Here is a 15,053-nt window from a genome sequence, read left to right on the forward strand (position 1 = left end):
TCAGTCATCGTCCTCGAAGCTCGGCATATCTGTCGCTGGTAGTAAGGCCTTCGAGGTCTGTTTACGCGAATCGACGCCCCTTCGCAGTAGTACCTGCTCGCCTTCAGGCCCCTCGTGGAACCGGATACATTCGGTTTCCGCTGCCCGCATATATGATGCGATGACTCGCTCGTCTCTAGATACGATTGTATCCTTGGACTGTCGTCGTGTGTCCCGTTCAATGCTTGTCGCAGTGCGCTCCCAGGGGTACTCTACTTCTTCTGCGTTGTCATTAGTGGACTGTTGGTCATGCGGCGATGTATTGTTTGCGGTGGCAACTTCAGAATGAACATAATCTGTAGCTCTGTTGTTGGGTCCTATGAGTTGACGAACGATCAGACGACGCATTGCGGGCTGCAGCTGTATCATGAGTCCACTGAGAGGTACCAGTGTGAATTGTGTTACTTACCATGCACACACAGAAGACGCTGTTGTTGGCCTCTAAGACACTCCAGTAATCAGAGGGAGCATTGTCCCAGGTTGGATTTAGCGATTTGGCGTAATTGATAATTGCTGATATTCGTCCACAAGAGACCAAGAGGATACTAAGTGAATTAATTAGCTGTGGCCTACATATACTTGGATCCTTGCGGCAAGCACATACAATGCTCCGACAGCGAATACAGCGATGACCTCAAATTTCTTTCGACAGATCATCGATAATTGAAGCAATGCTGGGATAGGCAATAATATTATCAAGGGGTGTAAGCAAACCGTGGCACCAGCAGCAGATAGTATGAGGTAGTTGATGTTCCAGCACTTCCCGTCGTGCTCCCGGTCCCATTTCTGCCAGATGAGTAACGTGGGATGGCAATAGAAGATGAAGCTGATCTCGAAGAACAACCAGTAGAATATTGTGAGGGCTATCGTAGCGTGAATGTAGCAACGAAGTTGCTTCTGAGGGAAGACGCGTAGATACATCAAGAGAAATGCCAACTTTGGGAGTGCAGTTGTAGGCAAGTAGAAGATTTGTGTAAGCCATTCCAGCTGCTGTTGTTAGTCTTTGATGAATAAATAGACTTCTACAGATCATATACCTTCTGGACATATGTGATCCTGTCAGGCGACAATGTCCAGGTATCCCACCCTAGGCCAGCAAACGCAATACGCAGGAGGAAGCCAGTCATAGGTATGGACGTGATGCCCGCACCAAGAGCACAAGCATCACCCCATCCAAAGTGGCCATCAACAACTGTGTCAACCGTACGAAGTAAAACCGCTAGAATGGAAAGACCGCCTGAAACGCTACCAATGACAATTGGCTTGATGGTGTTGTTGCGAATTGGTCTTTGGCATACAGTGGCAATGACGTTGAGCGCGACCAGAGCTTGTCTGATGGTACACGTCTTGTCCGCACAGTGGTGCATCCCAAGAGCGGCATTTGGATCCGTGCATATGCATGTAGCATTCTCGGGCGAGCATGTCAATACGGTCTCAAGAGCCGATGTTAGGCAGTCGGTCTAAGACAATTAGTGTGCTGTCTCGATGAGTCAAGGTTAATGTGAACCAACCGCATATTGTGGAAGCAATTGTTGCAAGTCTCCGACAACGTCGTGAAGCTTGTGTGGACCTAGAAAGTACCCAAGATATGTTGATCCCAACATGGTGGCATGTTGCCAGGTGAGGTAGTGAGCGCGGCTGGCGCTTAAATCCAGGTTCAACCGACCAAGCTTTTGCGGCACAGCGCTCTGACAGATAGGAAATTGTCCCTGAGATTTGTGACAAACAAAATTATGGGGTTGAAATCGATTCGCCGTGTGGGATAAGGCGAAGAGAGTATGCAAGAAGCGCCCCTTGGCCATGCCGCTTTGCGAGAGAGTGCACACACATGAATGTTTTACATGATTGAACGGAGTTAGACTCCGCACACGATAGATTCAAGTGTGAAGACGTGCATGTAAGCTACCAGATCGCTTGCATACATCTGAGCTGAATATAGCGATTGCCATGTCTAATGTGGTCTGGTACGTTGTTGGAAATATGGACCACATGGGCAGGATCGATCAGCGCCCAAGTACATGTCTGAGCTGCTATGCATGGTTCGGGCTTTTCTATGATGTCGTGATACAGATAGCCCCCATAGGAGTAGGAGGTCAAATGAATTACTGGGCTGTTGATGAGTGTGCATGCAGGGTCACAATCGTGCTTGCGAGGTGGAGCTCTTTGCTGCTAGCGCCTTAGTCTCGGCACGGGTACTTCCAGCTTAACAAACGCGACTTCACCGCGAAACCCCGACCGTGCCTCTTTCTGCGACGTCAGCGCCCGAAACTTTTACCACCAAGCAACTGGACAAAACTCGTTTGCGGAGGTTTTAGCTGTTAACGGCCGACTACAAATAATCCTCGCATCCGCCAGATCACGGTGCCCGCACAAACTCTCCGCCGCCCGCCTGCCCCACCATTGTTCGTACACACAACTTCTGCAAGGCAACGAGCCTCTGCGCGCCCGCTCTCCCCCCACACAAAAGGCGCGCATACGCAAGCCAAATACAGCTACACCGGCAATCAAGCTTGTTGGGGACATTTGAGATAGTCTCAGGCTGATTGGGAGCCTTTCCCGCCGCGTGACAGCCCGCCGCCATGTCTCTGTCCATTGAAGAGCTCGACGCTACAGTGCGCGCCTTCTACGAGGGCCGTGGCGATACGGTATGTTCTATTGCACTTTTGGGAGACTGGATTGCACAAGTACATGACTAATACACTGACTTTTGTAGCAAAAACAAGCCCAAGCCACTCTGAATCAGGTATGTATTAATGTCTCCATTGCGTACCCTACCCAGTCCGGTCAGCTAACACGCAAGCAGTTCAAGGAGAACCCCGATGCATGGCTGCTGGTTGACAAGATTCTGTCGGATGCGCAATACCCGCAAACTAAGTGTAAGTATCAACATGTCGGGTGAGGCTGGCTAGTATCGCGCTAATCCATGGGCAGATCTCGGGCTCCAAGTTCTTGACAATGTGATCATGACGAGATGGAAAGTGCTGCCCCGCGATCAGTGTCAAGGTATGGTGGACATGTTCCGGCGCCCGAACGTGATTGACTGACTCGCCCAGGAATCCGAAATTTCATCGTCAACTTTATCATTCAACTGTCCAATAACGAAGACAGCCGCCGCACCGAGCGAACTCTCCTTAACAAACTAAACCTCGTCCTCGTGTCCGTTTTGAAGCAGGAATGGCCTCACAACTGGCCCACGTTCATCAACGAGATCATATCGTCATGCCACAGCAGCTTGGGCATATGCGAGAACAACATGGTCATTCTGCGATTACTTTCCGAAGAAGTCTTTGACTACTCCGAGGAGCAGATGACGTCGGCCAAGCGTAGAGAGCTCAAGCAGAGCATGTGTGACGAGTTTACTGCCATCTACCAGCTCTGTTCCGAGGTCTTGCGCACAGCCACCGAAGCCTCACTCATCAAAGCCACACTCGAGACCCTCCTGCGCTTCCTCAACTGGATTCCTCTGGGATACATCTTCGAGACGCCACCCAGCGGCCAGAGCCTCATTGAGACGTTACGAAGCCGCTTCCTCGAAGTGCCCGACTTCCGGAACATCACCCTCAAGTGCTTGACGGAGATTGCCGGTCTGCATACGGAGCCTGCGTACGACGATAAGCTCGTCTCCATGTTTACTGAAACACTGACGGCCATTTCCAAGATCATTCCTCTCTCGCTAGACCTTAAGAGTACATACTCATCCAGCAATGGCCGGGACCAGGAATTCGTGCTGAACCTCGCACTCTTCTTGACCAACTTCTTCACCATGCACCTGAACGTCATTGAAAATCTCATGAACCGGGACTTCCTCACTCATGGGCATTTTTATCTTATCCGTATAAGTCAGATTGACGACCGCGAGGTCTTCAAGATCTGCCTCGAGTATTGGACCAAGCTGGTATCAGAGCTGTACGATGAGATGCAGGCTCTCCCGATTACTGACATGAATCCGCTCCTTAACATGGGAATTCCAGGAAACGGAGCTCGCGAGCTGGCCAATTACCCTCTGAGGAAGAACAAGTACACCGAGATTCTATCCAACCTCCGTACAGTCATGATTGAGAAGATGGTCCGTCCTGAGGAAGTCCTTATCGTCGAGAATGATGAGGGCGAGATTGTCCGCGAATTTGTAAAAGAGAGTGATACGATTCAGCTGTACAAGTCTACTCGAGAGTGCCTCGTCTTCCTTACCCACTTGGATGTTAACGACACCGAACAAATCATGTCGGAGAAACTGGCTCGCCAAGTTGACGGTTCAGAATGGTCATGGGCCAACTGCAATACTCTCTGCTGGGCTATCGGATCCATCTCGGGCGCCATGAACGAAGAGACAGAGAAGCGCTTCTTGGTCACTGTGATCAAGGATCTGCTTGGCCTGACCGAGATGAAGCGAGGCAAAGACAACAAAGCTGTTGTCGCTAGTAACATCATGTACATTGTCGGCCAATATCCTCGCTTTCTCAAGGCTCATTGGAAGTTCCTTAAGACAGTCGTCAATAAGCTGTTTGAGTTCATGCACGAAACCCACGAGGGAGTTCAGGACATGGCTTGCGATACCTTCATCAAAATTGCCAACAAGTGCCGCCGGCATTTCGTTGCTCTGCAGCCCGGAGAGACCGAACCCTTCATTGACGAAATCGTTCGCAATCTCCGGAAAATCACTGCGGATCTTTCACCGCAGCAAGTGCACACCTTCTATGAGGCCTGCGGTTACATGATTAGTGCCCAAGGACAGAAGAGTATGCAAGAGCGCTTGATCGCCGACTTGATGGCTCTGCCAAACTCGGCCTGGGACAACATCATTGCTCAAGCCAACCAAAACCCCGCTTGTCTCCAGGATTCGGACGTCATCAAGATTGTCGGCAACATCATGAAGACTAACGTTGCAGCGTGCGGTTCAATCGGTTCCTACTTTTACCCTCAGATCGGACGGATATACTTCGACATGCTGACAATGTACCGTGCGAGCTCACAACTTATTGATGAAGCAGTCCAGCGGGAGGGCAACATCGCGACAAAGATGCCCAAGGTCCGCGGCCTTCGCACGATCAAGAAGGAGATCTTGAAGCTCATCAACACTTACGTCGAGAAAGCCGACGACTTGGAGATGATCCACAACAACATCGTACCGAAATTGTTGGAGGCTGTCTTGATCGATTACAAGAACAACGTCCCGGATGCTCGTGAAGCAGAAGTATTGAATGTTATGACAACTATCATCAACAAACTACATGTACGTTGGAGACCCAATCTGAGCAAGCACATGGTTGGACTCGCTCGGCCATCTTTAGATCCTATGCTAACTTCCCCGCAGAGTATGATGGAGGACCAAATCATCAACATCATGGACAGCGTATTTGAGTGCACGTTGGACATGATCAACAAAGATTTCTCGGAGTACCCCGAACATCGTGTGGAGTTTTTCAAGCTTCTCCGCACTATCAACCTTCGCTGCTTCCCAGCTCTGCTACGGCTCGATGCACGATCATTTAAATTCGTCATTGACTCGTGCATGTGGGCAAGCAAGCACGACAACCGCGAGGTCGAGAGCGCTGGTCTCTCCATGTGCTTTGAGCTTGTCTCTAACATGGCTGAAACTGACCAGCAGACCTGCAACGCCTTCTTCCAGACCTTCTTCACCACGATCCTCCAGGATGTCTTCTTCGTGGTCACCGACAGTGATCACAAGGCTGGATTCAAGTCGCAGTCGATGCTGCTGGCCAAGATGTTTTGGCTTGTCGACTCCGACAAGTTACAAGGCCCAATTTACACATCGCCTGACATGGCAGCCCCAGGCACACCAAACCGAGAGTTTCTCCGTAACTTTGTCGGCAACCTCTTGGCCACTGCCTTCCCCAACTTGCAGACGTATGTCATCTCTCACTACCCCGTGTAATAGCTACTGACCATTTCTAGTGCTCAAATTGCATCGTTCATCGACGGACTATTTGCCACCAACTCTGATCTTAACAGGTTCAAGGTCATTCTGCGTGACTTCTTGATCTCTCTGAAGGAGTTCTCTGGTGACAACGCCGAGCTCTACGCCGAAGAGCGTGAGCAAGCAGCGAAGACGGCCAAGGAGCAAGAGCGAGAGCGAGCCATGAAGGTCGGCGGTCTGCTGAAGCCGTCTGAGATGGATGATGATGAATTGTGACTTGAAGTTGAGCTGGACGCAAATGTGGCTACCCGCACGCCCTACGACGCTCAAGCTGCTGTTCACGAGTCTGCAAGCAGTCAGTGCGCGGGCGACCTCGATGGGTGGGACATGTATGGCTTGTGAGGGCTAGCAGATGTAGTAGAAGAAAGGGCGATGGCAAGACTGTGATGGATTGGGAGTATGCAATTCGACGCTTTGCCAAATTTCTTTTTAGCAAGGAGATGGAACCGGTTCGTTTTGGTCTAATACCCTATAGACCTTTCAGTTCTTGATTCGATGCATGGTTATATAGCTGGCTTGGAGGTAGCTTGGCTTGGCTTACATATAAAAAGGGAAGGGAAGCTTGCAGGCATACGGGCAGCCTCGTCTCGAAGGGACAGAACAAATATAGGACGCGATTGCCTCGAAGCATCATTATCCCAACCCTGGCCTTGCGGCTACTGCGCATGCAAGTCTAAATTTCCTGCCGGGCCGGCCCACTCTGCACCTGCACCTGCACCTTACCTGCGCCTCTTCCTCAAGGAGGAAGAGAAGGAGGTAGCATCATGCAGAATGACGAAGGCCGGCCGGTATGGCTGGCTAGTCTTGCCATGTAGAGCCATGTTTTGCCGTGATCAAAGACCCACATGTCAACCGTGATAGCATCATATATCTGGAAGAAAGTGCGAGCGGACATTGACGGGCGGCATGTGTTCCGCCCGGCGTGGTGATGATGCTGATCAGGTGTCGTGCACTCCTATGCTGGTTCCCGTTGCGGCTGAGCTACCAACTCGAGCTAGAGGCAGCCACGACTAGCCCTTACGTAACCCGGCACCTCTAGCCATCCAAACGTCGAAAGCGTCAATTGGGCAGACTTCAGCCTTTACAGCTACCCTAGCAGACCTGGCGGGTCTAAGATTCGGCAGAATAACCGCATGCGACCCCCTGTCCCATGCCCATCGCCCTAACGACATCAGTACGTGAGCCACTGCTGAACCTCGTGGCAGCCATACGCCCTCTGATTCGCCGATACACTACTCGTCGTCTCAACGACATGGGCACTCTGCTCTTCAGCCAACGTATGCACACACTCGTGGCCCTTCCTTAGAATGCGTCGTCGGCAGCCATCTCAAGCCTGGCCCCTCCTTCGGCACCTCCCAAGTCTCTGCTAATACGTCGTCCAACCAGGCCCAAGCAAGTCTCTGGATTGATCGGTGCACTGCAGGGTACTGCGAGCCACGATCTGAGTGACTTCACACTTCTCGACTTTCCTACCAACTACGCACGGCCGTTCCAAGGCTGTCACTGCGAGTCTCAACTCGCTTTATTCTGTTTTTCAAGCCCCCACTGTCGAATAGGCGGTTACGGACAACGACACACCCGGCATTGCTGAACCTGTATGGTGGGATCCGCATTATATCCCGAGCCAGGATCTGTCGCTTGTGTTCCGTATGCGCATTGCCGTAAGGCTTCGAAACAACCTCTCGTGAATTCCTTCTTGCTGTTGGCACAATGTACGTCTTCCTCTCATATGGATTACCTGCAACCCCACCCATTGGTGGTTTTGAAAAAGAAAACCTCGTCAACAAGTCTTACTTCCAAGGAGGACACTACTGACTCAGCCCGCTTCTCCAGGAAGTTCGGCAAGCACATCCAGAAGAGACAGCTGGAAATCCCGGAATATGCCGCCAGCTTTGTCGACTACAAGGCGCTCAAGAAGGTTTTTATACTCTGCGATATACTATTAGCCGGTCGCTGATGCTACTATCTGCAGCTTATCAAGAAGCTTAGCGCTACTCCAATAATACCCCCGCAGGGCGACAGCAGTCACCATGATACACTGGATCCGCAAACCTCGTTACAGGCCAACAAGGCTACCTTTTTCTTTCGAGTGGTGGGTTACTTATGCTATTGATAGACAGGCCGCTTCTTACTCTTAGCATAGGAGCGCGAACTCGAGAAAGTTAACACATTCTACTTGCAAAAAGAAGCAGAGGTATGTTCAATTCTCCGCTTCTAGATGAGCGCTTACAGTCGTCGCAGTTGCGTCTGCGTTTAACCACCCTTCTTGACAAGAAGAGAGTCATGCAGCAACATCCGCAATCTGTTTCAAAGACATCTTCGCGCTATGTTGCCCTTGAAGAGGGACTAAAGCAGTTTAGCATGGATCTTAACAAGCTCGAGGTGATTGGTCCGCATGCCTGTGTTATTTCCATACTAACTTGACGTAGCAATTTGTGGAAGTGAACGAAACTGCATTCTCAAAGATTTTGAAGAAGGTTTGAGGCACCCCCCTGACTTCGCCGTTATCGACCGGCTAACATTTACTAGTGGGACAAAACGTCAAAAGTCTGCACGATCAGCCTGTGCAACTGTCGACATTGGCTGACTTAATGCCAGTCAAAAGAAAAACAGCTCTACCTCTCGCGCGCCGTCGAGGTCCAACCATGCTTCAACCGTGAAGTAATCAGCATATTGTCCGACCAAGCGACTCAAGCGCTACTCGATTTTTCAGGATGGGCTGAAGGCGAGGGTGTACAGGCGCCTCATCCTGCAACCGAACCACGCGTCTCCGAACCCGCGTTCGAAGCGAAGCTCGAGCTCGACAACCAGTTCGTACAAGCCATCAACACCGCAAATCAAAGCAAGATCGAAGAGTGCCTCGCGCGTCTATCGACTCTACCAGACGCAAGCGACCACATTTCTAGAGCGTTCCTTAGCACTGTTGCGGAAGCGCCAGAGTCTGCATTGAGAACTCTACTCAACTCAGGTCTTGTGAATCTCCAGCAGGAGGATGAGATTAATGAGCGAAATTGCCTGCACAAGTCTGCGATTAGTGGTCGAATCGAAGTACTCAGGCTCGGGCTGTCAAGCAACGTGGACGTTCATGCGACCGATGTTTACGGACGGATTCCTCTGCATTACGCCTGTATGCACGGCCATGTAGAGCTGGTTCAGGAACTTATCAACACAGCCTCTGATACAGTCAATTTCCGCGACCAGGACAGTTTTACACCTTTGATACACGCGATTGTGCATTCGAAACTTGCCTGTGTGGAGATACTCCTGTCTAGAGGCGCCGATCTTACTCGTCTGGGGCCAGGGGAGCATGTTCCGCTCAACCTCGCATGCCAGTATGCTTCGCTGGAGATACTGGAACTTCTACTAAAAAGGTCGGCTGAAATGCTTTCGGATGCAGAGGGGCTGTTTCCACAACACCTGGTGGCGCGTTCAGGCAAGACACCCGAGGCGCTGCTGATGCTAGAAAAGTATGGCGCAGACCTCAACCAGCCTGATAAGCTATATCAATGGACACCGCTGTTTCATGCGGCAAGTGAAGGGCATGTAGAGTGCCTCAAGACATTACTCCAATGCGGAGTAGATGTGGACATTGTGGACGAAAAGGGTCTGTCTGCCATGTACTACGCGACGTGGGAAGGGCACCTTGAGTGTATGAGACTGCTTGCCTCCGTCGGACGCGGTATTGGATTGGCGAAGCAGAAACAGGTGTCCCCACAGATTTCGTCGCAGCTATCGAGCTCGATGCCCGGAGCCATGGATATCGAAGGCGACGCAGACGGTATTCCCGAATTCATCCTACCGCCTCCTATTATTCCCTTCCGCAGATATGGACACAACTTCCTGGACACGAAGACGTTTGTGGTCATTAGCTTTGAGAAGGTCGGCAAGGACGCGATCCGGTTCTACGACGAGTCGAAATACCCCGCTGCGAGGCTTACAATTTCTTCCAAGAGCTCGGATCTCATACCGCGCAACATTCTCTTACCCATACAAGACGAGTTCAAAATCATCTCTTTCCAGATCGAGAATCTCGACACCTTCTCTATCGACTTTGACGTATATCCTACAATTGGATCGAAAGTCATTGCTCGCAGCGTAGCTTCTTCCAAGGTCTTTACGGAGCGTTCGAAGAGTACAGGGAGGTGGCATCTCGAGTTATTCGATCCCAGGCTACGAGCAATCGGCAGAGTTACGTTCGACTTCCAAGTCGTCAAGCCGTTTCATGGTATCCCGCTCGAGATAACACATTTTGCAACGTATTGGAAAGCCACTAGTCAGCTCGACTCGCAACCTCATACGCTCATAACTGGCTCGAGCTTATCAGGCGAATACGTGCGCTTGTTTGTTCAGTTGACTGCTGACGGTATCCCAGTGCTGCATCCAAGATGGAAGGTCAACCACCATGGACTAGAAGTTCCAGTCAACATCCTCACCTATCAACAATTCGCAGCTATTGGTGCCCAGCAAACAGCTGAAGCGGCAGAAAAGCTTTCGGCAGAACTGAGCAATACTGGTCCTAGTGATATAGCCAACATTTACCAGATTCTGGCGTCCTCATTCATTACATTGAATGATGCACTAGCAGCGCTTCCAGCTCATATCCATGTAGAACTGCACGTTCTCTTCCCATCTAGGCTCGAAGAAGAAAGTCTCAAGCTTGGCCCGACGCTCGACATGAACGCTTTCGCAGACAAGATTTTGTCAGTAGTCTTTGAACACGCACGTCAGTTGAGGGAGCGAGGCGCAGGCGAGATTGATGGTACGCTCAGAAGCGTGCTGTTTACTTCGTTCAACCAGGATATCTGCACAGTCATCAACTGGAAACAACCCAACTGTGAGTGTCTGTAGATGCAGTGCCCAACTAATGATGCTAACATAGAGATAGACCCGGTCCTCCTCTGCAACGAGCTCGGCGCCGATAGCCCTCGATCGTCATCCGAGAACACAAACATTGTGCAAAGTAGTGGTCGCACCACTACGTCTGTAAAGGAGGCTGTGCAGATTGCCAGAGACAACAACTTTATGGGCTTGATTTGCAGCTCGCGTCTGCTAGTGAGTATACAGAGAGTATTGCACATTTCAAGACTGATAAGAAGCAGTCACTCGCTCCTGCTCTCATCGAATCGATCAAGACGGCCGGCCTCGTCCTCGTCACGGATATAACAGATTCGTCTTCTGAAGGTGCAACACAGTCAGAGAATATCCACGTCGCAAACCCTCGCGGGCAGAACACACCCGATGGAGTTGATGGGTATCTGAAAGGCAATGGCGTGCTTTGCTTCAATGAGACTGTCGATATGTAATAGCGTGACGAGAAGTCGAACATGGATAGAAATGATAGCGGTAGGGCGGACATGGCGTTTGTTGATAGAATGGTTATACTGTGGAAGAATGGTTATACGAGAAGGACGATTGGGCGGTAATTGTGCATTTTGTCAAGAGTGGTATTTCGTAGACCAGGCTTCATCCCGTATGGTTATGAGTGAAAAGCCGAGAGCATGAGGTTGGAAATGCATGCAGGAGCTGGTACACAATGCAATACTATGTAGGAGTGGGAATGCCGAAGCATGGGTCAAGTGACGATTGTTGTCGAGGGTGTTGAAGTCATGACATGTGCAGCTGAGATGGTTCACATGCTCCCCGTTCGGCTGTCTCGATGCGCGACCCGAAGCGACCAGGGTCTGGCGTCGGTGGCGTTCCGATCTGCGCTACGCCTACATGGAAATTTGTCGAACGACGACAGTGTGCCCAGAAGCGGTCTCTTTGCCGCTTGCCGCTCGCTTTTCTGATTCCACCCAGCACCATCCACTCTACCGCGCTGTGAATTCGCCGGCCATGGTCATACCCAGATAATGTCGACGTTAAGCACCTTCTCTTCTCCGATCCTCCATAGGACGTGGATATGCCGCGCTTGTATACGGTCGCAACGGCAGACAATAGCGCAACAACCGCAGGGCCTATGGCAGCAACGAGGCGCACGCCTGACACAGGATGCATTTCGGAGCAGGATAGGTGCACAGCGGACGTTTGCCACACAGGCAAATGAAACCATACACGCAACGGCGAAGGCTGCGGGGCGGAGCGCAAAGAGCAGCAAGAGGAGGAGAAGATTGTTGATAGCTGGGGGTGGACTTGCAATAGGCGCGGCTGTGGTCACGGTCAACCAGGATGCCAAGCATGCCTATGTAGCGGCACAGAGGAGTTACAGGGTGGTGGAGACGCTGGTGCTCAACATTCGAGAGTATGTGGATAGTCTAGCCCGGTGGAGATGCAATGGCTGATATACGTGTTTTCGTAGCTACCGCGATGTTCTCAAGCGCGACCAAGAGCCAGACTACAACGAACAGCTGAAAGCCTGCCACCTACGATGCGCCAAACGAACCCTCCGCACACTCGAGAAGAACGGCTCCATCTTTATAAAGCTGGGTCAGCACCTGAGCAGCATGAACTACCTCCTTCCCATTGAGTGGTGCGATACCTTTATCCCGCTACAAGATCAATGCCCCGTGTCCTCTTTCGAATCTATACAAGACATGTGTCGGCAGGATACTGGTCTCGAAATCTCAGACTTCTTCTCTGAGTTCGAACAGCAGCCCATAGGCGCTGCCTCGCTCGCCCAGGTACACCGTGCTACTATCCGTGAAACTGGTCAGAAGGTCGCTGTCAAGGTGCAACACCCTGCGTTGGACGAATGGGCAAGACTCGACTTGGCATTGACGAGTTTCTCCTTTGCAACACTCAAGCGATGGTTCCCTGAGTACGATCTCACATGGCTCAGCGAAGAGATGGAAGTTTCACTCCCCCAGGAGCTTGATTTCGCCCTCGAAGGCAAGAACGCTATGCGAGCACGCGAGTACTTCTCCCACGTACACGAAGTACCCGTTGTCATACCTCAGGTGCTCTGGGCAAAACGTCGGATGCTGGTCATGGAATATGTCTCTGGATTCCGAACAGATGATCTCAAGAGCCTGGATGAGCATGGCATCGACAGAGATGAGGTGTCTGCAGCATTGGCAAGAATATTCAACGAGATGATCTTTGGCAGAGACGCTCCCCTTCATTGCGATCCTCATGGCGGCAACATTGCTATCCGATACAACCCTACTCGCAAAGGCAAAACGAACTTTGATGTTGTCCTATACGACCACGGTCTCTACCGCGATATCCCTTTGCCACTGCGACGAAATTACGCAAAGCTGTGGCTAGCTGTTCTGGACGCTGATGAGGATGAAATGCGCAAGTACGCCTATGAAGTAGCTGGTATCAAAGATGAGCATTTTCCGCTCTTTGCCTCTGCGATCACAGGCAGAGACTACACGGTACTGGCCAAGAAGGAAGGTGGCGCTGGAGGTGTCACGACTACTAGGACGAGTGAAGAAAAGAAGGTCATCGGAGATGCGCTTGGAGAGGGCTTGTTGGAAAACTTGATTGAATTGCTCGGCCAAGTGCCCAGAGTCATCCTTTTGATTTTGAAGACGAATGATCTTAGTAAGTCTTTCACACTATGTATTATGAAACGCTTTCTAACATGTATCCAGCTCGTTCACTAGACGAAGGTCTGCACACACGCCAAGGTCCCATGCGCACCTTTCTCATTCTAGCCCGCTACGCTTCCCGTACAGTCTACGAGGAGTGCCTCGACAATCTCAATGGATCCGTGCTCTGGCCCAGCAATTTCTTCATCTGGCTGGGCGCGTGGACAAGGCATATGCGGGTGGAGATGCAGCTGAGCAGCTATGAGACGTATCTCAAGCTGAGGGCCCTGCTGGGATTGAGGAAGATTGAGATTGCGGATAGTTTCAGGGAGTGATAATGTTGTGTGTATATGGGTGTGGGAGGCATGAACAGCGAGGAGTTTTGCGACTATAGAGTGGCCATTTGCCCTGGGGATTTAGAGTTAGACTAAGATCAAGACACGAGCATTGCCAATTGATTAATCTGCAACTACAGCCGAGGCTTGGGCTTGGCACGTGATAAGAGTGATATTTGAGCAAGAAGGCCTACGTTTGGTGGGATAGACCTGGAGTGACAGATTGCTGTTAGTGCTAGCAACGCGGAAGACACGGAACCATGAAGCGGGTTGGGGCTCGAGTTTGGCATGTGGCGGTGCCGGCTACGGTACCTGTCGAGGGGCTTGGGCATAGTTTGCGTTTTGCGTCGCAGGCGAAAGGTAGGTTTATGTTTGACGCCTAGTTTGCAGTGCGTTTGAGGCGTGGTCGTCTGATCATGTGCAAGTGAGGGGTCTTGGTATGCCCAGATGGTCGAAACATGAGCTGAGGTGGCTCAAGCACCGAATGCGGCACTTGAGAAGTACTTACTTCAGCACCAGTTTGTTATTCGGCCCATGGAATCATGGATATGCCACTTGGCAGCGACAGGGACGTTGTGTGGGCTTGACATCATCGACGGGCATGGTGGTGCAAACGTGGGCGCGCTCGCAGGCGCGGTTGGCGACCAAAACAACGGCTTTCGTGTTGGATGCACATTTGCAGTCGGCTCGCTCGTGTCTCGGCGGACGGCTCACAGGATCTTGTGGTGACTTGGACTAGGCTGCGGTTTAGCAGCAGTTCGCATCGTGTTGTGTTGGTGCTGCGGGGCAGGCGCCAAGGCAACAGAGGCGGCACCTTTGCACCGGAATAGCAGCGTGTACTGGTAGTCGTCGACGCCCTAGGCGCTTGGGCTGGTCGAATAGTCTCAGCGTGGAAGCGTCAGACTGACTCCGGCCATCGAAGCAGAGGATTCAGTACGCGAAGTCTTTGCAGCGCTGGTCGGAAACTTGGTCAGCCAGGACCGTGAACGCCCGCGGCATTTGCCTCTCTCTGTAACTGCGCACGGCCTGTTCCTCTCGCACAGCCTCCTCCAGACATCCTCGTCACCCGCCGCAGCCAACGCCCAAGACGACATCACCACCGCCGCCGACGAGAAGAGGACCCCCCTAACCACTGCGAGCTCTGAGAGCCGCCCCTCTATCTCCATCCACTGCTGCACTACCCGCCTGTTGTTGTTGCGCTGCATAATCGCGCATCATGGACGGCGCTGGCCAGCCCAACCTGCGCATCACCAGTACGTCTTTACCTCG

The 15,053-nt window shown here is 51.6% G+C and overlaps 4 protein-coding genes across 4 annotated transcripts; 3 read left to right on the forward strand and 1 right to left on the reverse strand.

Moving 5' to 3' along the window:
- Nucleotides 1–1,643, reverse strand: PtrM4_090360 (CFEM domain containing protein; the record flags this gene model as incomplete). Its single annotated transcript, XM_066106919.1, has 5 exons — nt 1–399; nt 449–584; nt 644–1,026; nt 1,077–1,499; nt 1,551–1,643. The coding sequence occupies 5 exons, from the start codon at nt 1,641–1,643 to the stop codon at nt 1–3; spliced, it is 1,434 nt and encodes a 477-aa protein (XP_065962587.1).
- Nucleotides 1,644–2,618: 975 nt separating this feature from the next.
- Nucleotides 2,619–8,566, forward strand: PtrM4_090370 (uncharacterized protein; the record flags this gene model as incomplete). The annotated part of the gene is made up of 13 exons (XM_066106920.1): nt 2,619–2,684; nt 2,753–2,782; nt 2,843–2,915; nt 2,971–3,042; nt 3,093–5,269; nt 5,351–5,904; nt 5,953–6,059; nt 7,795–7,892; nt 7,947–8,066; nt 8,118–8,168; nt 8,216–8,356; nt 8,404–8,451; nt 8,504–8,566. 13 exons carry the CDS (start codon nt 2,619–2,621, stop codon nt 8,564–8,566), a joined length of 3,600 nt encoding a protein of 1,199 aa, XP_065962588.1.
- A 537-nt stretch (nt 8,567–9,103) lies between these two features.
- Nucleotides 9,104–11,277, forward strand: PtrM4_090380 (uncharacterized protein; the record flags this gene model as incomplete). Its single annotated transcript, XM_066106921.1, has 3 exons — nt 9,104–10,808; nt 10,860–11,026; nt 11,074–11,277. The coding sequence occupies 3 exons, from the start codon at nt 9,104–9,106 to the stop codon at nt 11,275–11,277; spliced, it is 2,076 nt and encodes a 691-aa protein (XP_065962589.1).
- Nucleotides 11,278–11,826: 549 nt separating this feature from the next.
- On the forward strand, nt 11,827–13,784 carry PtrM4_090390 (AarF, unusual protein kinase; the record flags this gene model as incomplete). The annotated part of the gene is made up of 3 exons (XM_001934513.2): nt 11,827–12,215; nt 12,273–13,462; nt 13,513–13,784. 3 exons carry the CDS (start codon nt 11,827–11,829, stop codon nt 13,782–13,784), a joined length of 1,851 nt encoding a protein of 616 aa, XP_001934548.2.
- Between the last annotated feature and the right edge of the window lie 1,269 nt (nt 13,785–15,053).

This window comes from Pyrenophora tritici-repentis, chromosome 4 (genome assembly GCF_003171515.1).
Source record: "Pyrenophora tritici-repentis strain M4 chromosome 4, whole genome shotgun sequence".
Taxonomy (NCBI): Eukaryota; Fungi; Ascomycota; class Dothideomycetes; order Pleosporales; family Pleosporaceae; genus Pyrenophora; species Pyrenophora tritici-repentis.